At 45.6% G+C, this 20969-nt stretch overlaps 1 protein-coding gene across 1 annotated transcript in view; it reads right to left on the reverse strand.

Moving 5' to 3' along the window:
* C3 (complement C3) overlaps positions 1-20969 on the reverse strand; it is a 403449-nt gene that overhangs the window by 40016 nt on the left and 342464 nt on the right. Inside the window, exon 33 of the mRNA XM_069604331.1 lies at positions 5972-6023. Within this exon, the coding sequence (XP_069460432.1) occupies positions 5972-6023 (52 nt within the window). The remainder of the gene's footprint in view (positions 1-5971; positions 6024-20969) is intronic.

A 20969-nucleotide genomic window follows, 5' to 3' on the forward strand; every position in this document is an offset into this window, starting at 1 on the left:
TAAGCTCCTCCTTGTCCTCGGCTCCAGACCACACATCACCACCACCCTCCGTATCCTCTACTGGCTCCTGGACAGACGATGGGCCGCGTTCATCGTGCCCTCCACAAGACAGATCCACAATGCCTTCAACAGAAAATCACCCGTCACCAACCCAACAGAAACCAGTGTTCACGCACTGCACTCCTCCTTGTGACCCGAACCTTCAAATCGACTAGAATAGGAGGATCCTCCTTCTCCGTCCAAGCCCCCAGCATCTGGAATTCAATGCAGCTTAACATCTGACGCATAGAGGACCACCTGGTCTTCCAGTGGGCCCTCAAGACATGGATATTTCCCCTACTAGCCTGGCAAATCTTGCCCTCTTGAGCTAGTCAACCACTTCAGGTAGGCCGGGGCAGCAAAGGACTGCCATGAAACCACTGAATGACTGTCAGAATAATCGAACAATGTCCAGGAGAACACAGGAGAGAGTTCCTGCCACACCTACGAAACCAAGAAGCAAACCAGAGAACTATGTATCATACTCCCGGCTTATTGAAGATAAACGAAGGCAAGGCCACCCAACCGCACACATCTGCAATCATACACCACTCTGAATGACACATCGCACAGCACCTCTACAGCTATCCCACACCACAAACATCTGGTACAGCTGGATACATAATGAGTTCTACTAGTCTCGCATACTATCTTGTCAACTTCAAAGCACCCATCCACTTCCCAGGTTGATATGGGTAGATAGCTGGGCCCTGGCCAACCCAACCCAACTTTGCTTTGGCCAAAATGCACACACGCATTCTTGGACTACGGTCCCCCGAGGGCATTCACCTACATCGCTTTGAGGACATACCAATGGGATAAAGGTCCTATACAATTGCCCTGTTACCCTACATTGCATTACATCCACATAGCAGGAAACCCTATTCACATCATGCGATGACTACGACTGATTTTGTTTTCTACCCCACACCTAGAACAATCCTAACAAGAAATAATGACGACACATAACTGGTAGATAAGGGAAGCATAGGTGTGAAAGCCTTTGGGCAGCACAAAATAATCATTCAGTTGGGTTATTAAAAGCAAGGGTGACACAGCACGGGGCTAAATCAGGTGCCTCGCCTCTTAAAATCCCATTCAGAAAATCCTTTATACAATTGTTACATTGTAAACTTTCGCAAAGGGTGAGCGGCTGTGATTTATTATACAAACATGAGAATTTAAAATCATTGGTACCTTTGACAAATACCAAATTGTCCTTACAATTTGGGGACTGCCAGGAAGTCCTTGGAAACTGTTAGGGTCACTTTACATCAGTTTACAGAGTTCCCTAACGTTTCTGAAAGGCTTTCTCACAGAGAGCAATGGGACAACCCTAAACAGTTTGCCATAGTTATGAGGCTAGGTAAGGTAAGTGCTCCAGAAGTGGTTACCCACCAAAGGGGACACCACAGGATACTCCCAAGAAGAGGTCCCGTCCAGGGATTGAGCATCAGAAATTCAGGGTGCAGAGGTAGCACAAGCCCACTCAAGTCAATGTAAATCGAGACCTCAAAACCCTACGTTTCCCATTGTCCGCCAGGGACCAAGAATCACAAAAATATAGCAGGGCCACAGGGCGCAGAGATAAGTACTCACAGTGGTGGGTGTGCAAGATTCAGCAAAGAAAGAGCAGAAGAGCAAGAGCCTTGGGGGCCAAATTTAGTCCGGAACCGCGCACCTCAGGGAGCTCAAACCCAAAAGCCAGCAAGGCTCCTGATGACCCAAAGAAGCAGGAAATAGGACAACTGAGAGGGTGGCCTGTAAGGCAGAAGTACCAGCATTCACGAAGAGGGTAGCAGGAGCACAGAGGAACATAACCAAGGTTCCAGAACAAAAGAGGGGGTCACGAAGGGGAAGCCACCCAGCAAGAACTGGTTCCAAAATAGGGACAATGTCAGCAGGCCGTCCAGGACCTGCCAAAACGGAGCTGTGGCGGGATAGCAGCAAGCCATCTAACTTCCAGGCCAACAAGACTCCCCACCTCAAGGCACTTGAGACAGAAAGATTAGCCAGACTCTAAAGGTCCGAAAGAAATGCCCCTTGAAGGAACATCTAGAAGGACGGCAGGAAGTTAAGGAAGAGCCTGGGATGGGATTCCACAAGCATAGAAGGAACCAGGATAAAGAAAAAGGAACCAGGCACAAGCCAGTATGGCAAAACCTGGGCCCTCGGCAGCCCATCTTCAGCAGCAGGCTTCCAAGAAATAGGGCACAGAACTGAGGAATACACAGGGTCACCCACTGATGCTGTATTCACTCAGGTGCGAGCCTACGCCTGCCCTCTAATTGCATCAAAGGGAACCACAAAAGGATTTGGTAGCCAGCCAATCATGCTGGCCCTAGAACATGTCAAACTCACTGACCTACCTAGACAGAATGTAGGCTGTAATGTCTAGAGGACTTTAAACTAGTGTATACTGGTTTAAACTCAAAGAGAGTGTCTTTATGGGCTCAGAATTAGCCCGCATCAGCAGAACGACCAGTTTGGCTATGTCTCATAGCCCACATACACAAAGGGACGGACAAGTAAATGGCTGAGAGCGCTTGAAAATATAATCATTCCCCAATGGTTACCAGAGAGGTCAGGTCCACTGTGCTACTTATGTGGCAAGACTGACTGGACGTCTGGTGGAGCCAAAATGAAATCACAGCTGTCACCAGCCTACTCCCGAACACACTTTCATGGTGCTAGAATCAAACTGGAAGCAAAAAGGGGTGCTAGCAGTATTGGACTGGCCTCACAGGGAACTCTCGAGATTTCCCATTGGGCCTCTTTCGTGGCTACTCTGGTGTTCTGCTCCCCTTGCACACTCTCTCCCAGTCACCAAACCCCTTTCCTTCCATCTCTCCCTTTAAGCAAGACATTTGTTATAAATCTTCCCTATGTTGTACCTCAACTTTACACGATGATTTATATTGGGTTTGTTATATTTAACTACTTCCATGCCTTTTTGGGGACAACTGTATTTTAAATGTCACTATTTGGAACCAACCCGAATATTTTTAGGGCCCCATTTGGTTCCCAATAAACCCCTAGGTGTTACCTAGGAGAACACATCAGAAAAAGGGGTTTAGTGGCAGGGGGGCATCAGTGTCAGTCCCTCTGGCACCAATAGAAAAGTTGAAACCTAAGGAAGCCAGCACAATCTTTAGGGGACCCAGAAAATTAGGGAACCAAAACCACAAAACATGAAATGATTCCCTACCATGTAAATGGCAATTTCCAGAGGGAATCTAGAAGATTTTAATGTATTTCTTGAGTGCATCCCACTTGCCACTTATTATAGCAATACATGCAATCAAAACAATATATAGGAATGCCTTGTTCAAAAAATAATTCAGACATTTGGAAAATAAAGGTACAAAAACCAACCATTCCTCCCAATGAACATATGGAACCAAGCAAAGGGTATTAGGAAAGTGCTGCAGGAGCATTTGAGTGCAATATAACTAGACCCAGATCACGGATCAGAGATTGCAGAGGTCCCCAATAGCAACAACATTATATCACTAACTTATTATGCCAACACAAAAAGAGCGCTAGAACGCGCAGATAAAAGTGATACAATCGCTTTCTAAAATGTGGGAATTTCAACCTGGCCCTTAATGAATAGGCTATATATAATCTGACATAAAGCCAAGAATTATTTGTTTTTATAGTCTGACAAGCCCAAGTGGTTAACAATATATATGAAGTAAAATCCTTGAGGTAAAATCAAGAATCCAAGAACATGCTTGAGTGATACAAAGTAAGGATTTACATGTGCCGACAATACTCTTTCATGAAACATACAATGTCACATAATGGTCATAGAGAACTGTTGGAATTACTCCAAGAGTGAAGCCAAAACCATCGGAGGGACCCGTGAAACTGACCCAGGGCAAACAGAATGAAAGTTGCACATGGGATTAAATGCCTTCATGTTCCTTGGGCGCAATGCTGAGGCGTGTTGTGTGTAAGCACAGATGACATAGATCTGTGCTTATCTATTATTATCTCTGGTTTCTAGTTAGGACATATCATAGGACCTCGAGGCAGGGTTATCATTCCTTCAAGAGTGTCGAAACATGCTCTGGAGATTATTGACTTTGTAGGATATACAAGGATTACCAAGGTGCATTAGGCACAAGCTAAAACGAACATACACCTTTTCATTTATCCTGGCACTTCCATATGCAGTCATTATAATTATTATAACTGTTGTTTTATAAGATTAATACCAGCGAGCGGTTTGTAAACGCAGGATCAGGATTCGGGTTTGTGATTTGAACCTGTGTTGCGCTGTGTTGTCTTGCTTCCAAGACAAATGCGTTGCCCCTGAGCTATCACTCTTCCCCCTAAACACTTCATGCGGCTATAGAGATTTTACACCCAACCTAGATCAAGCGAGTTGTACATTTTGAATTTACTGCACGTTATGAAATGTTAGAAGTAAAGTGAGATGCACAGGCCAGTCGTTAAGTCATCTTAAAAGCAGCACTGGCTGTGGGCGTGCATGTGTCACTTTATGGATCTATGGTAACTAATGATGTTTACTAGATAGAGTATGAGCCTTTGAATGAGTATACGTTTAAGGCTCCTTGTACATGTGGCACTTCCCTTTGCCCTTAGCACTTTAAGCATTGTATTTACATGGGCAGGAAGACGAGGCACTTCTGAATACTATTATCTAGAACACACTTGTAAAGCCTGCAATGATGCTTTTAAGTACAGAAATAACATTAAACATGTCCCGCTATACCCAATATGTTACGATGTGTGAACACGAGTCATGGAGGGTGACTATTTGGCAAGGAAATGTTCTTGGGTGATTGCCTTGAAAAATCCCTTCCAAAGGTGAAAAGTGTTTCTGCAGAGCACTGGGATATTGATGGACATGATACCTTTGACTTACTATCAATACTTTTAACTAGAAGAAATGTGCTGGTGTGAACACCTTTCTCCACTTTGTGATGTTTCTATGAACCATCATAGACTTTTTATGTTTACTCCAGCAAATATTTCATGGTTGACAGCTTTGTTTACTCCCAATTTCAACTTTATAGACAGCAATGTCTTCAGAAAGTATGCACTCGTACATTGCACAGAACCTTTGTGAACTATCAAAATCAGCAATTCAAAACAGAGAATGTCGTTAGAGAATGTTCAGTCTCATCTAGTCCTACCTCTGATGCTCAGTAAAATGCTCTATTAAGTCTGGGCCTTTGCCTGCACTCTGGAGAATATTACATTAAAAATGAAATCAACGTTATAAGTTCCCAATGTATTGTTCAAGCCAATGCCAGCAGTCTAACTCTACTGCGATGCATCAACATGCGCTTTACATGTAATGACTGTGTTCTTCTCCCTTTGGTCTTATGCCACACTCTGTAGAATTGCTACATTAGTTCTGTATTGATGGTTGTCTTTGTACACCCACTTGTGTTTCATAACCCTCTCTCTTTAATGATAATTTGCAATACTTGATGTATTATTCTATATCCTTCCTTATCATATCTGAATGATACAAAAGGAAAATACTCTATTCACTAAAAAAAGTTGATCTAATTTGTGTACAATGACTTTTCAAATATTAAATATTAGGATTAGCTTTGAGGTATGGTTGACCCACCACAAGTAATTTATTGATAACTGAGATTTCCGATAGATACTAACTACCTAGAAGAGAACCAACAGGAATGTTCCTTGCGTTTCTTGTGCGTTTGCCCAACATCCAACTCATTGTGCGGGTGACCTTCTATGTGATACATGAAAGAAAATCACAACAGCAAAATCTATCTCCACAACAGGAGAAAGTGTATCTAGTGGAAGGCAACCAAGAACAAACTGACTGTCGGTGAAAGAGCTCAGACGGAACCTCAGTGGTCTTTGATATACTCTGACCGATAATATTTAGGACCACACAAATACAGCAAGAACATTAACTTACTTTGTGCAGATTTCAATCAGCGCTGTGGACTTTGCACCCTCTGGTCTCTTTGCTGGAAATGGAGATGAAACAAATAAGGATTTGACATTGAAAAATCAACCAACCCAAATGACAGATTATGACAGAACAATAATATGCTGTTTCCAGAATATTTAAATCCTGTCTGCGTTATCGTATGAAGAAATTCTATGGCCTCTGCCAAATTCACAGAGACCATGCTTTTGAATATCCACTGGTTGTTAAATCACGGTGATTAAAAAAGTAGAAAGTGATGAGCAGGAACAAAAAGGGCAGGGAGCAGGGAAGGGCTTGGTTACCAAGGAATCGAGATGTCGGGAAATATAGGAGGCAGTTCTGGTGGTGTGACCTCGACAAACACATGACTTGATGGTCTGAACGTGGACACTCATTGTCATTCATTTAATTCCCAGGAAGGCAGGCACCTAAAGGGTAAGGCGGCCCCCCTGATGACAAATAAGCATTGGCAAAGCCAACATTTTTCACTTATTGAAGGGCCTCACTCCTAGATACTTTCTTCCTTTGTGTTCCCCAAACCCATAGCCCCACTCCTTTACACATTGATGGGGTATCATGGGATCCCATTCATTTTGAGCCCAATGTTCCAGGCTTGGTCTTCATTTGGGCTTCCCAAACCAAGCTATCAGATCTACTGTATATGAGACCAGAAAATGTCCCAGCAATAATGGGTTTTGCTTTCTTAATGTATTTGTATTTATTTATTTATTTATCTACAGTCGGAACGATGATCCTTTGATCATCACAAAAGCAAATACAATAGATGAGAAATCAGATTTAATGGGAAGCAGTGAGTTTTTTACAGTGAGGTGAGTTTGAGGGACATTCTGACCAGGTTGTGGAGGGGAGTAAATGGAACAGTAACAAGACAATACACAAGTGGACATACATAGATGAGGACAACGAACATTGGACATTTTTAAGTGCAGGTAGGCAGTAGGGCCAGCTGTGCTCGGGATGTGACCATGATGAGTGAAGTGCTAGAGTAGAGGCAAAGGAAGTGAGGGATATACAGTGGTGGTATAAACTAGGAGTAGAATCATAGTGAGCATAGCCTGGAAGTCCTTCAGAATAGCTCACAACTAGTATTGTACTCCTAGCTTACACCCCCACTGTATGAATGTGATTGTACTACTAGGTTGTGTGCTACTGTGGTGGACCTCCAGGCTACGCCTCACTATGGTTCTACTCCTAGCTTATACCCTCGCTGCATGAAAATTACTTTACTACTAGGTTGTACGCTACTGTGGTGGACCTCCAAGCTATGTCCCGCTATGATTCTACTCCTAGCTTATACGCTTACTGTATGAAAGTGACTGTACTTCTAGGCTGTGCTCTATTGTGATGGACCTCCGGGCTATGTCCTGCTATGATTTCACTCCTAGTTTATACCCCCACTGTATGAAAGCGGCTTTACTTTTAGGTTGTGCGCTACTGAGATGGACCTCCAGATGATGCTCCACTATGATTATGCTCCTAGCTTATACCCTCGCTGTATGAAAGTGACTTTACTTCTGGGCTGTGTGCTATTCTGATGGACCTCCAGGCTATACCCCACTATGATTCTACTCCTTTATACCCCCATTGTATGAAAGTGACCTTCTAGGTTGTGTGGTATTCTGATGGACGTCCAGGCTATGCCCCACTATGCTTCTACTCCTAGCTTATACCCTCGCTGTATGAAAGTGACTTTACTTCTGGGCTGTGTGCTATTCTGATGGACCTCCAGGCCATACCCCACTATGATTCTACTCCTTTATACCCCCATTGTATGAAAGTGACCTTCTAGGTTGTGTGGTATTCTGATGGACGTCCAGGCGATGCCCCACTATGCTTCTACTCCTAGCTTATACCCTCGCTGTATGAAAGTGACTTTACTTCTGGGCTGTGTGCTATTCTGATGGACCTCCAGGCTATACCCCACTATGATTCTACTCCTTTATACCCCCATTGTATGAAAGTGACCTTCTAGGTTGTGTGGTATTCTGATGGACATCCAGGCTATGCCCCACTATGCTTCTACTCCTAGCTTATACCCTCGCTGTATGAAAGTGACTTTACTTCTGGGCTGTGTGCTATTCTGATGGACCTCCAGGCTATACCCCACTATGATTCTACTCCTTTATACCCCCATTGTATGAAAGTGACCTTCTAGGTTGTGTGGTATTCTGATGGACGTCCAGGCTATGCCCCACTATGCTTCTACTCCTAGCTTATACCCTCGCTGTATGAAAGTGACTTTACTTCTGGGCTGTGTGCTATTCTGATGGACCTCCAGGCTATACCCCACTATGATTCTACTCCTTTATACCCCCATTGTATGAAAGTGACCTTCTAGGTTGTGTGGTATTCTGATGGACGTCCAGGCTATGCCCCACTATGCTTCTACTCCTAGCTTATACCCTCGCTGTATGAAAGTGACTTTACTTCTGGGCTGTGTGCTACTATGATTGATCTTCAGGCTACGCCTCACTATGATTCTACTCCTAACTTATACCCCCACTGTATGAAAGTGACCTTCTAGGTTGTGTGGTATTCTGATGGACGTCCAGAGTATGTCCTACTATGATTCTACTCCTAGCTTATACCCCCACTGTATGAAAGTGACCTTCTAGGTTGTGTGGTATTCTGATGGACATCCAGAGTATGTCCTACTATGATTCTACTCCTAGCTTTTGCCCCCACTGTATCAAAGTGACTTTACTTCTACTTTGTGTGCTATTTTGATGGACCTCCAGGCTATACCCCACTATGATTCTACTCCTTTATACCCCCATTGTATGAAAGTGACCTTCTAGGTTGTGTGGTATTCTGATGGACGTCCAGGCTATGCCCCACTATGCTTCTACTCCTAGCTTATACCCTCGCTGTATGAAAGTGACTTTACTTCTGGGCTGTGTGCTACTATGATTGATCATCAGGCTACGCCCCACTATGATTCTACTCCTAACTTATACCCCCACTGTATGAAAGTGACCTTCTAGGTTGTGTGGTATTCTGATGGACGTCCAGAGTATGTCCTACTATGATTCTACTCCTAGCTTATACCCCCACTGTATGAAAGTGACCTTCTAGGTTGTGTGGTATTCTGATGGACATCCAGAGTATGTCCTACTATGATTCTACTCCTAGCTTTTGCCCCCACTGTATCAAAGTGACTTTACTTCTACTTTGTGTGCTATTTTGATGGACCTCCAGGCTATACCCCACTATGATTCTACTCCTTTATACCCCCATTGTATGAAAGTGACCTTCTAGGTTGTGTGGTATTCTGATGGACGTCCAGGCTATGCCCCACTATGCTTCTACTCCTAGCTTATACCCTCGCTGTATGAAAGTGACTTTACTTCTGGGCTGTGTGCTATTCTGATGGACCTCCAGGCTATACCCCACTATGATTCTACTCCTTTATACCCCCATTGTATGAAAGTGACCTTCTAGGTTGTGTGGTATTCTGATGGACGTCCAGGCGATGCCCCACTATGCTTCTACTCCTAGCTTATACCCTCGCTGTATGAAAGTGACTTTACTTCTGGGCTGTGTGCTATTCTGATGGACCTCCAGGCTATACCCCACTATGATTCTACTCCTTTATACCCCCATTGTATGAAAGTGACCTTCTAGGTTGTGTGGTATTCTGATGGACCTCCAGGCTATGCCCCACTATGCTTCTACTCCTAGCTTATACCCTCGCTGTATGAAAGTGACTTTACTTCTGGGCTGTGTGCTATTCTGATGGACCTCCAGGCTATACCCCACTATGATTCTACTCCTTTATACCCCCATTGTATGAAAGTGACCTTCTAGGTTGTGTGGTATTCTGATGGACGTCCAGGCTATGCCCCACTATGCTTCTACTCCTATCTTATACCCTCGCTGTATGAAAGTGACTTTACTTCTGGGCTGTGTGCTATTCTGATGGACCTCCAGGCTATACCCCACTATGATTCTACTCCTTTATACCCCCATTGTATGAAAGTGACCTTCTAGGTTGTGTGGTATTCTGATGGACGTCCAGGCTATGCCCCACTATGCTTCTACTCCTAGCTTATACCCTCGCTGTATGAAAGTGACTTTACTTCTGGGCTGTGTGCTACTATGATTGATCTTCAGGCTACGCCTCACTATGATTCTACTCCTAACTTATACCCCCACTGTATGAAAGTGACCTTCTAGGTTGTGTGGTATTCTGATTGACGTCCAGAGTATGTCCTACTATTATTCTACTCCTAGCTTATATCCCCACTGTATGAAAGTGACCTTCTAGGTTGTGTGGTATTCTGATGGACATCCAGAGTATGTCCTACTATGATTCTACTCCTAGCTTTTGCCCCCACTGTATCAAAGTGACTTTACTTCTACTTTGTGTGCTATTTTGATGGACCTCCAGGCTATACCCCACTATGATTCTACTCCTTTATACCCCCATTGTATGAAAGTGACCTTCTAGGTTGTGTGGTATTCTGATGGACGTCCAGGCTATGCCCCACTATGCTTCTACTCCTAGCTTATACCCTCGCTGTATGAAAGTGACTTTACTTCTGGGCTGTGTGCTACTATGATTGATCATCAGGCTACGCCCCACTATGATTCTACTCCTAACTTATACCCCCACTGTATGAAAGTGACCTTCTAGGTTGTGTGGTATTCTGATGGACGTCCAGAGTATGTCCTACTATGATTCTACTCCTAGCTTATACCCCCACTGTATGAAAGTGACCTTCTAGGTTGTGTGGTATTCTGATGGACATCCAGAGTATGTCCTACTATGATTCTACTCCTAGCTTTTGCCCCCACTGTATCAAAGTGACTTTACTTCTACTTTGTGTGCTATTTTGATGGACCTTGTAGGGGAGCAATGGCCGCAAGGCCCTCCTCACCTACAGCTTCCTCCCCAGGCGGGGACCATGACTCGGTGGGCGCCCCCTCATGCCACCCGGGCCCAGGTGGAGGAGGGTTCACCCGCCGACGACATTGCCCACACGCACCCTGTCTTTGCATTTACCAAAAATTAAGTTAGGCCTAGACGCCATCTTGCCTAGCAAACATGGTTTGAGTTCAGCACACTGTAACGAGGCCCCCACCTTTGGAGGGCCTTTCATGCATCTCTGTCGCCTCAGCAGCCCTGACAGATCCGCTGCGAGTGCGTTCCCATGAGAAAGTCGGAGATGAGCTAAACCCGAGATGCCAACACGGCAACATTATATTAGTAACAATGTGATATTGCACCCCGTATGACCCGGACCGCAAGGCCGGGGTAGCGAGGAAAAAAGCTGAAGCATCACTATCTGAAGAAGGTAGAAAACTATTCAAGTATTGGTATCAATGAACTACCTCTGTTTAAAATGTGAATAAGCCATAAAAATGTAACGTTATATGATATCCCTCCAGGTCTGGACTAATGCTGCTATAACCACGGAGAAAGATGTTGACCAAACGTGTAACCTCTATCTGTAAAAGTGTTTTTCAATAGTATGTAGAAACTTGAACTCATATATGTTTTTTAATTCACCCAAAGCGGCGAGCATCAATCTCTGTAGGCCATAACCTAGATATCCCTCGTATAACGTCTAATGTACATACAATACGCACACAATGTAGTGAATATAATGTTAGGTAATGGAAAGGTACTGGAACCGACTGTATTAAAGAAATGTGTAACGAAATTGAAGTATATATATATATGTGTCTAAATAACGTCAAAATAAGGCAGAACAGTATAGAACTTCTGCATTTACTGATCAGCAACGCACGAGGAAAATACCTTTGTGGATATATGCAAGGCCATTCCCTCTCCCACCCCACCAAGCCTGCCAGATAAAAAAGCTAAGACTTGTGCCGCGCTCCCTCACCTCCCCCAACCAAGCTGGCGTTACTTCAGAGAGTCAGAGGCCCCGGCGCCGCAACCAAGGCCACAGCCCGCCACCTGTGTTATTTACAGCACGGTAATAAACCCACGGATGAACCCACTGATCTACCAGCACCCTCTCATAAATCCCACGAACCCCCCAAGAATCCTGACCCCGTGTAAGGACGACCCCCATCATTGGGACAAGACACAGAGACCCATCTATATAATAACTTCTAACGCAGCAGACAGACATGTATCATTCGGCCCAGGCCCCAGAGCCCCGTCCCGCGACCTAAAATACCGGTCAATAGGACACAGGTAAATCTCACCCCAACCGACAACCACCAGACCTCTCACGAGGTGCATTCCTCATGTGTTGTGTTTATTTTATAAGATAAGCTGCAGAAGCGATTTATTAATGAACTTAAATGTCATTTTCTGAATAACTGCAGTGTGCATGGCCTAGGGCAAATGAGACAGGAAAGGTATTCGTCATTGTCACAGGCTGCCCCAGCACATCAACACCGCACGGATGACCTCAAGCCGGCCTGCCAGGCCCAACCCAACCCACGAGGCTGACCAGTGACGTCGTCCCGCCAGGACCAACCCCGCTGCAGCAACACCTATAGTTAGTCGACGCCACCCAATCCCAATTGACTTGTGCCCCCTATAGTGTTTAGGTGGTGATGACGTTTTTTGTATTAGAAATACGCCTGTCTTTGCTATTGTCAGGCAGAGCGCTCTCGTAGGTTGCAGAGTTCTTTGCATGCCTTATTCTTGGATAAACTCCCACTTACGCTCACCCGCACTCTGTCTTGGCCTTATTCCCACTACGGGAGAGTCCCTTATTGTCTCTCATGACGGGGAGGATCGTGCTGAATTGGGGGCGCTTCCCTTCAGTGGTGACCCCGACGTGATATCTCCAAACTATTTTTCCTAACTCCTTCTTAACGACCCCCTTGTGGCACGAGAATCTCCGGTCGAGAAGGGATACGCACGGTGAGCCGTCTCCGGGAGGCCGCCCGCCAACGGCGACCGGCACAATAAGAAGTGCGCACTCAATGAGAAAGGGTGCGGGATCCCGATTGGAAAAAAATCCCCTTTGAGTGCCGCTCGCCGGAGCCAGGGGCTGACCGTTGAGTTACCGGTGACGCCGCCTGGACGGACCCAGTTTCGGAGAGTATCGGTTCAAGACGGGCACGTGAGTACCGAGTGCGAGTGATCGTCAAGGGGAAAAGAAGGGGAATTGGGAATAAAAGAACGGGGACAAGTAGAGGAGAAGAATATCGGGGGTCTACTACAGACGGGTCTTGAAACTTTCTTTATTCTTTCTTTGCATATGGCCATTAGGAGTAAGAAATAAGTGACGTGGTAGAAGTGACGGAAACCTAGCTCCGAAAGGGGGTGGAAGGCGGCGCCGCATAGTGCTATCTAGACTAGTACTGGGAATATATGAAGAAGTGAGAAATAAGTTATTGGTGTCTAGCAAAAGGAGACACCGGGAATATTTTTTAGTGATTGTGCTCTCTCTCTATTTCTTTTCTTCCATTTCCACGGGGTAGGGGGTGAAAATGAAAAGGGTATAAAGTAGTTAGAACATCTTAAAAAGTGGGGACTCAGTAGTGGCACGTACAGACGTGAACACAGTAACCTTAGCAGAAAAACAGGGACAGCTGGCTATGGAGGAAAGGGAGGAAAAAGACAAAAGTGTGAGTGGAAAGTATTGTGAAGGGTGCGCGCACCGTACGAGTGTTGGAGACGAACGGGTGGCCGCGAGGTGGTGCCAGAGAGTGTGGCCATAACCATTACTTGATCAATTGCAAGTGAGATCACATAAGAGTGCCTGGGAATGGGAAGGAGATGAGATATGGTGAGTGAGAAGAGATTTGTGCAGTGAATAACAGTGGGTGATAATTTTGAGAGGTCCGCTCTTGTCTGTGCCATAAAGGTATACATACGCATATTTACACCTAATAAAAAGTAACGAAGGCGAACGCGGTAGCGCTAGCGATTTAGAGGATGGGGGCTGAAACTCCCTTGTCACACATTTGTAAGAGCTTGCCGGGATATGCTGAACGCATAAATAAATATCATGATCAATGGTTAACAGAATTGAAAGGGGAGGGGTTGCCCCAGATTTGGCCAGAAGGAGGGTCTTTTGACAAAAGCGTTCTTGATATGGTATGTACATGTATTCGCCTCAAGTATAAGGGGAAACAATGGCAGAATAGGAAGGAGATATTAGATCTTTGGAGATTGTTTGAGGAAGTACCCCCACCCAAAGCTCCAGCCCCAAATATTGATTTACCTTCCACCACAGACAATCCACTAATGATCCCGCGAGAGGAAAAGGAACAGTTAAGTACAGAACAACCTGCGGAAGTGGTTATGTTGTACCCAATATTACCTAAACCAGCCCCTGCAGCAGGATATAGCGACCCGATTTATGTGCCTCCCCCTTCGACCAGCACGCCACAAAGACCAACTGCACCCCCACCATACGAAAACACCAGAGAGCGCGCCCAGGGAGGCACACAGAGGGTGGACATAGAGAAGTTAACGAGTGACTTAGAGTCGAGGCTTACAGTGGCAAGAGATGAACTCTCAAGAATAAAAGACATATGTGAACGCACAGCATGCGCCCCCACACAATCTGGACGCACGTCTAGAGCGTCGAGCGAAAATAGACAAATTGAGGAGGGATGGAAAAAGGGGGAAATACTGTTCAGAATTGAGGAAGAACCGACCAGAATAATAGAAGTGGGGACAACAGAAGGAAGCATTGGTGATGTCTCACGAGAGAGAGGGATTAGAGAGGATTTGTTATGTGATGTCAGAGGAGGGGGGGATGAGAGTGATAGATTGAGCATGGCAGTAGGAGGAGAAGGCGAGGAGCTAGATGGTGCATGTTCACTGGGGACTATAGAAGATGAATGGATGGGACGACTAAGAAATAGGGTGGGGAAGATGGCGTCATTGGAGTCAGCAGTGACTAAGGAAAAGGAAGCTGCAACGGCAAAAGGGAAATTACAACTCCCATTACTCCACAGGGGGGGCGGGAGGCCAAACTATATACCGTGGGCTCAGATGGACAAGGCTAATTTAATGAAATTACTACCACAGCTGTCAGGAGGGGCAAGCAAGTGGATATATGCATTTGAGAAACATACCGCTGGTATACCGCTGGCAGTAGGCGATGTGAAAAGCCTACTAGTGTCCGCAGTAGGGGATCAGGCGGACAGAGTGTGGGCTAAAGCGGGTTTTCATCATTAAGAGAGGGCTCCCAAAGGAAGTGCAAAAGGCACTAGATAAAATAGCAGGTGTTGAGGCAAAAGGCTGGCCGGAGATCCAAAGCATAATAGTACACCATTGTAAACGGATCAAAGAAAGAGAGAGGGAAGTAGCACAGAAAAGGTTGGCGGATGAGGCGAAGTTGGTGCAATCAAAATTGGTGAAGGTCGCAGCAGCGGTAGCGGGACTCCCACTCATACGGGAGGGAGAGGAAGGAGAGGAGGGGCAAATAGCAATACAAGGAAGAATAGCAGCGAATTGGGCAGGACAAGGGCAACGACAGTGGACAGAGCAGGATCAGAACGGAGGTCCAACGTGGCAAGAGTGGGCCCCAAGAGGAGGAAGAGGTGGGTACAGGGGTCGAAGAGGAGGACAAGGGTATGGAGGAGTGGGAGGAAATGGGTGGCAGGGTCCCAGAGGCCCACAGGGGAGCTGTTGGAATTGTGGGAGATGGGGGCATTACTCAAGAGAATGTAGGAGCAGACAAAACAACGGTTTCCAAGAGATAGAACAGTACGGACACCCCCATCCAGGAAGCCCCTACGGCCTCCCCATGGGACAATACCAGCAACCAGACAATGTAGTACAAAGGAGTAACGCACAACTACACGGACATCAGTACCGAACACAGACCAGCCCACAAAATAATGACAATGTGCACTACACGCCTGGTAACACTTTCGCCACAGTAGCTAATGGGGCACCCGCCCCCGCACCTTACAGTGGAGTGTCAGTGGTTTCGGGGAACATTTTCGATCAAGGGGGGGCAATGAGACACCCCGCATAGGACAGCCCACAGAGAGCACTTGCGTGTCCAGTACTGTCTACGACCCACAATGCATCAGAGGAACCATTGATAGGAGCGCAGATAGGAGACAAGCAATTCATATTCATGGTGGATTCGGGAGCGGAGAAATCATGCATTAGAGAGGGCCGGTTCCCGTTATCTAATAGAACGTTAGAGACGCAGGGGTTCTCTGGGGCTGTAATTGAAGTTCCTTACACAGAGGTATTGGATGTGACAGTGGGGGGTAAAACAGTGAAAGCACCCTTACTGTACTATGAAAACTCTCCCATCAACTTACTGGGGAGAGATCTCTTGAGCAAACTAAACATGACAATATCATTCACAGGGAGCGGTATCGTATGTTCAACGCCAGGCATATGCCCCCTCCGTATATTAGCAGTAATACACGGCCACACAATCATGAAAGAGATCAGAGGGGTACCAAGAAATGAGGAGATGTTTGTTGAAGGTATGAGAACATTGGCTCTCATAGTACCAGAACTAAAAAGGGTGGAGTGGAGGATCCCAGCAGAATTCCTTTTTCGTCCCATAGCAAGCCCTGACACTGCTCTTGGGGCAGTACTATCGTTGGATTTGCATGCAATACATGTATCAGCAAACAGAATATGTGTGATTGGTATTGACATGGAAGGGTGTGAGTGGCGGACAGTATTGTGTACAAATGCAAATATCCCGCTGAGAGAGCTCTCGGACGAGGAGCTATTTTCTGACACTGAGGGAGATGGTGAAGTAGTGATGGAACTGGCAATGCCCTGCGACATTGTAGTTACAGCCAGACAAACTAAGGTTGAACTAATGGCGGTAGTAGGAGCACCGCACACATTTTTTGATGAAGACATGAGGTCAGTACCCACTAACTTATGGACTAATGGCCCCCACGATGTAGGGTTGCTGCATGAAGTTCAGCCTGTGGTGATAAAAGTAAAACAGGGAGCAATACTACCCCGGGTGAAACAATATCCACTGTCGCGAGAAGCAGAAGAAGGGATCAGAGAGACAATAGATGCACTGCTAGCACAGGGTATAATAGTGCCCTCAAACTCCCCATGCAACACATGCATTTACCCAATCAAAAAGGCGAAGGGGGGTTCATGGAGGATGATACAAGATTTACGCCCACTGAACGATGTGGTAATGAAGGAGTTCCCTTTAGTCCCGAACCCGGCGACAATACTGTGCAACATTCCAAAAGTAGCATCACACTTCACAGTAATTGACTTAAAAAATGCATTTTTTTCGATTCCCTTAGCAGAAGAGAGCAGGTACTTGACAGCATTTACATTGGGAGGAAGGAGGTTCGAACACTGCAGACTACCACAAGGATATTGCGAGAGCCCAAGCATATTTAACAGGGTACTACATGAAGATCTGGGGAATTTGTCTGTAGAAAGCACAGTGATTCAGTACGTTGATGATTTATTGGTTTGTGCACAGGCTGAGGAAGAGTGCAGACAGGACTCGATAACACTCTTGACATTATTGGCCAATAAAGGGTACAAGGTGGACAAGGGGAAGTTACAATACTGTCTGACAGAGGTCCTATACTTGGGTCAGCTGATATCAAAGGATGGCAAGCGAATTATACCAGACAGGGCACAGGCGATTAGAACAATTGGGGAGCCCAAAACAGTAAAAGAGATGCAGAAATTTCTGGGTATGTGTAACTATTGCCGAGCATGGATATTGGACTATGCGGCGTACACAAGGCCCTTGCTACAGGCACTGAAAGAAGCACAACAAGAACACAAACACATAGAATGGACAGAGGTGATGAACACAGCATTTAACTCACTAAAAGAGCTGATATCAAGCGCTCCAGTACTAGCAAATCCAGATTATGGGCGCGAATTCTTTTTATTTTCACACTGCAAAGGAACACTGATGACAGCGGTACTGACACAGAAAACATCTTTAGGGCACAAACCACTTGCTTACTATAGCGGCACCCTAGACGCAGTAATGCAAGGTCATTTCGCGTGCGAGCAATCCCTAGCTGCAGCCGCATTCGCAATTGAAAAAAGTGCCACGATAGTGATGGGCTGTCCGGTGACACTGTTTGTGGAACACTCACTTTTTGCAATATTAGAGCGAACAAAGAGCACATTGACAACACAACGCGCCACAGCATATGAGATAATACTGTCCAGCGCTAACATCCATATAGTAAGATGTAAAACAGTGAACCCAGCCACATTCATCACAGAGGCATGCACCGTAGAGGACATGCAAAACCACAACTGCGCCACGTACACAGGTGACGAAAGTAAGGATCAAGTGATTTTTGAAAATGCCCTGACCGAGGGTGAGGTGTATTTTGTGGACGGGTCAGCATCAATTGACATGGAGACAGGAGAAAAGCATGTGGGTATGGCAGTGGTACGATTAGAGGAAGATGAATATGAGATAAGAGTACAACAACGCCTCCCATCACACTATTCAGCGCAAGCAGCAGAACTAATAGCGCTAATAGAAGCATTGCATGCCGCCAAGGGGTGCGCAGTGACCATATATACAGACTCAGCATACATGACAACAACAGTTCACGGTGGGTTGGCCCGGTGGGGGCGGAGAGGGTTCCGACGAGCAGACGGAACGCCAGTTCAGCATGCAGAATTATTGAAAGAACTGATTGAGGCCCTGCAAGACCCCACGGCAGTGGCCATCGTAAAATGTCAAGCTCATACCGCAAATACAGATTTTATATCTTTGGGGAACGCGGCAGCAGACGCCGCTGCCAAAGCAGCTTCATATCTACAAAAAGGTGAAATAGGAGAGTACATGTTGCACCACACAGCAAGCCAAGAGGTCCCCACAGGATACAACATGATGTCCACACAGGAGATAATAGAGCTGCAAGAGGGAGCTAGTGCAGAGGAAAAATTGCTGTGGAGTAAGAGAGGATGCAGCAAATCACCGACTGATTTATTGTGGCGACAAGACAGTTCAGGAAAAGTGGTAATGCCAATTACGCTGTTAGAAATAGCATTTCAACAACTACACTTTCCTGCACACAACACAAGGAAACACATAATGGCAGAGATACAAGAAGATTGGTTTGCACCTTGCCTCCAGGAACACGTCACAAGGTTAGCCCTAGAATGCACGACATGTCAAATTTACAACTCAGGTATGACATTGCGTACACTAAGGGGTACGATACCAAAACCAAGTGGCCCATTCAGAGAGCTCCACATTGATTATGTAGACATGGGAGAAAGGTGTAACGGGGCTCGATACATGATTGTGGTTGTATGTCCATTTTCGAGGTGGGTGGAGGCAGGATCATGTGCCCGCCCTGACGCGAGGGGCGCCGCGAAGTTCCTAGTGCGGGAAGTGTTTCCGCGCTGGGGAATTTGCGACGTTATTCGCTCAGATAACGGGACACATTTTGTTAATGAATTATTTAAAGAAGTGACTACATTATTGGGAATAAAGCACAAATTATGTTCGATTTATCATCCTCAAAGTAATGGCGTCGTGGAAAAGATAAATGGCCTGTTAAAAAGCAGATTATCAAAACTTTGTTTTTCCCTTAAAAAGACTTGGATGTACTGCCTGCCTTTGGCCTTGTTTGAACTACGAAACCAGCCAAGTAAGGATCACCATTTGTCCCCGCACGAGATCGTCACGGGAAGAAGAATGCATACAGCGCATTCGCCTCTCCGTGAGCGTTCTGATGCACACAGAAGCGCAGCTATATTGGGGGAGGAGTTCACAGAATATCTGCGAAAACTGACACGGGCAGCGCGCGTAATTGCAAAGCAACTAGCCCCCCCCTCGACAAGAGAGGAGGGAAACGCGACTGAACCAAACAGGTTGCCTGAAAAACCACTACAGCTAATGCCTGGTGACCTTATATATGTTAGAAGTTTTGTGCGGAGGTGGAACGCACCACGTTTCCATGGCCCCTATGAGGTAGTGTTTTGCACGCCTACAGCAGTAAAGGTTAAGGGCCTGCGATATTGGGTGCATTTGACAGATGTACGTAAAGCTTACAGCGCTGCAGAGAGTGAGGTGCAGGACGAGGCACAGGCAACAGCGGACGATGAAGTTGTGCGGAATGAATGATTGGAATTTTGTGTGCATTATGAGATGAACAGTGAACACAATTAGCGCGCAACAAATGTCCTGGACTAAAACATGTACATATGTATATGGAAATTTTCTTTTTTACAATTTTTGAAAGTTTTGCGTGGGGTTCTTTTTTCCTCTCCTGTGCTCTTTAAGAAGTTTTTTTATTATTGTTGTTTTTAAACTGTCATGTTTTTTATTATTTATATATATATATAGTAAGGTACGAATAATGATGCTTGAAAGGCTACCTTGTCTGTCAACACACCCCCTCCCTCACCCAACCCTATATTTTATCACCGAAACGTTACAACGTGGAAATGTTTACATGTTTGTATTTAATAAACTCTTGTGTCTCAAACAGGATTTATCATGGCATCGAATGGGCAGCCTGCAACTAATAGATATGTTAGATTTAGAGAAATGTTAGTGGCTAGATTAACATATTCATTTGAATGTGGTTTATCAATGTGTGCTATCGTGTTCTTCATCTCAATGTTTTGTCTGGTATTACACTGGGTTATAGCGTTCATCTCTACCGAGATGAACGAGGGGGGAGGGGGGAACAACACCACCCTTGCCCCTGGAACGAAAACAATTCCGACTGTAGGTATCAAAGAAGGTGATTTCTTGATCTGGGATGGATCACACTTTGTGTGGGGTTACTATACTACACCACCCACTGCTGTCCTGTCACAATCAAGAACCAAAAATGTAAACAATGACACAATGTCCCAACCTGGAACATACAACAACCGCACGATCCCTCCCGCCCCAATTTCAAACAACGATCTCTTGTTTATTAAGGAGGATGGAAAAGTGATTATGATGACAGAACACAAGTCCCTATATGAAGAATTAGAAAAGGGGGGTGGGAAGGAGGAAGGGGGGCCTGGTCCTTCACCTACTATAACGAGAAGGTACAGAAGAAGGGAGAAAAG

This window comes from Ambystoma mexicanum, chromosome 3q, assembly GCF_040938575.1.
Source record: "Ambystoma mexicanum isolate Mex_15411 chromosome 3q, UKY_AmexF1_1, whole genome shotgun sequence".
NCBI classification, from domain to species: domain Eukaryota; kingdom Metazoa; phylum Chordata; class Amphibia; order Caudata; family Ambystomatidae; genus Ambystoma; species Ambystoma mexicanum.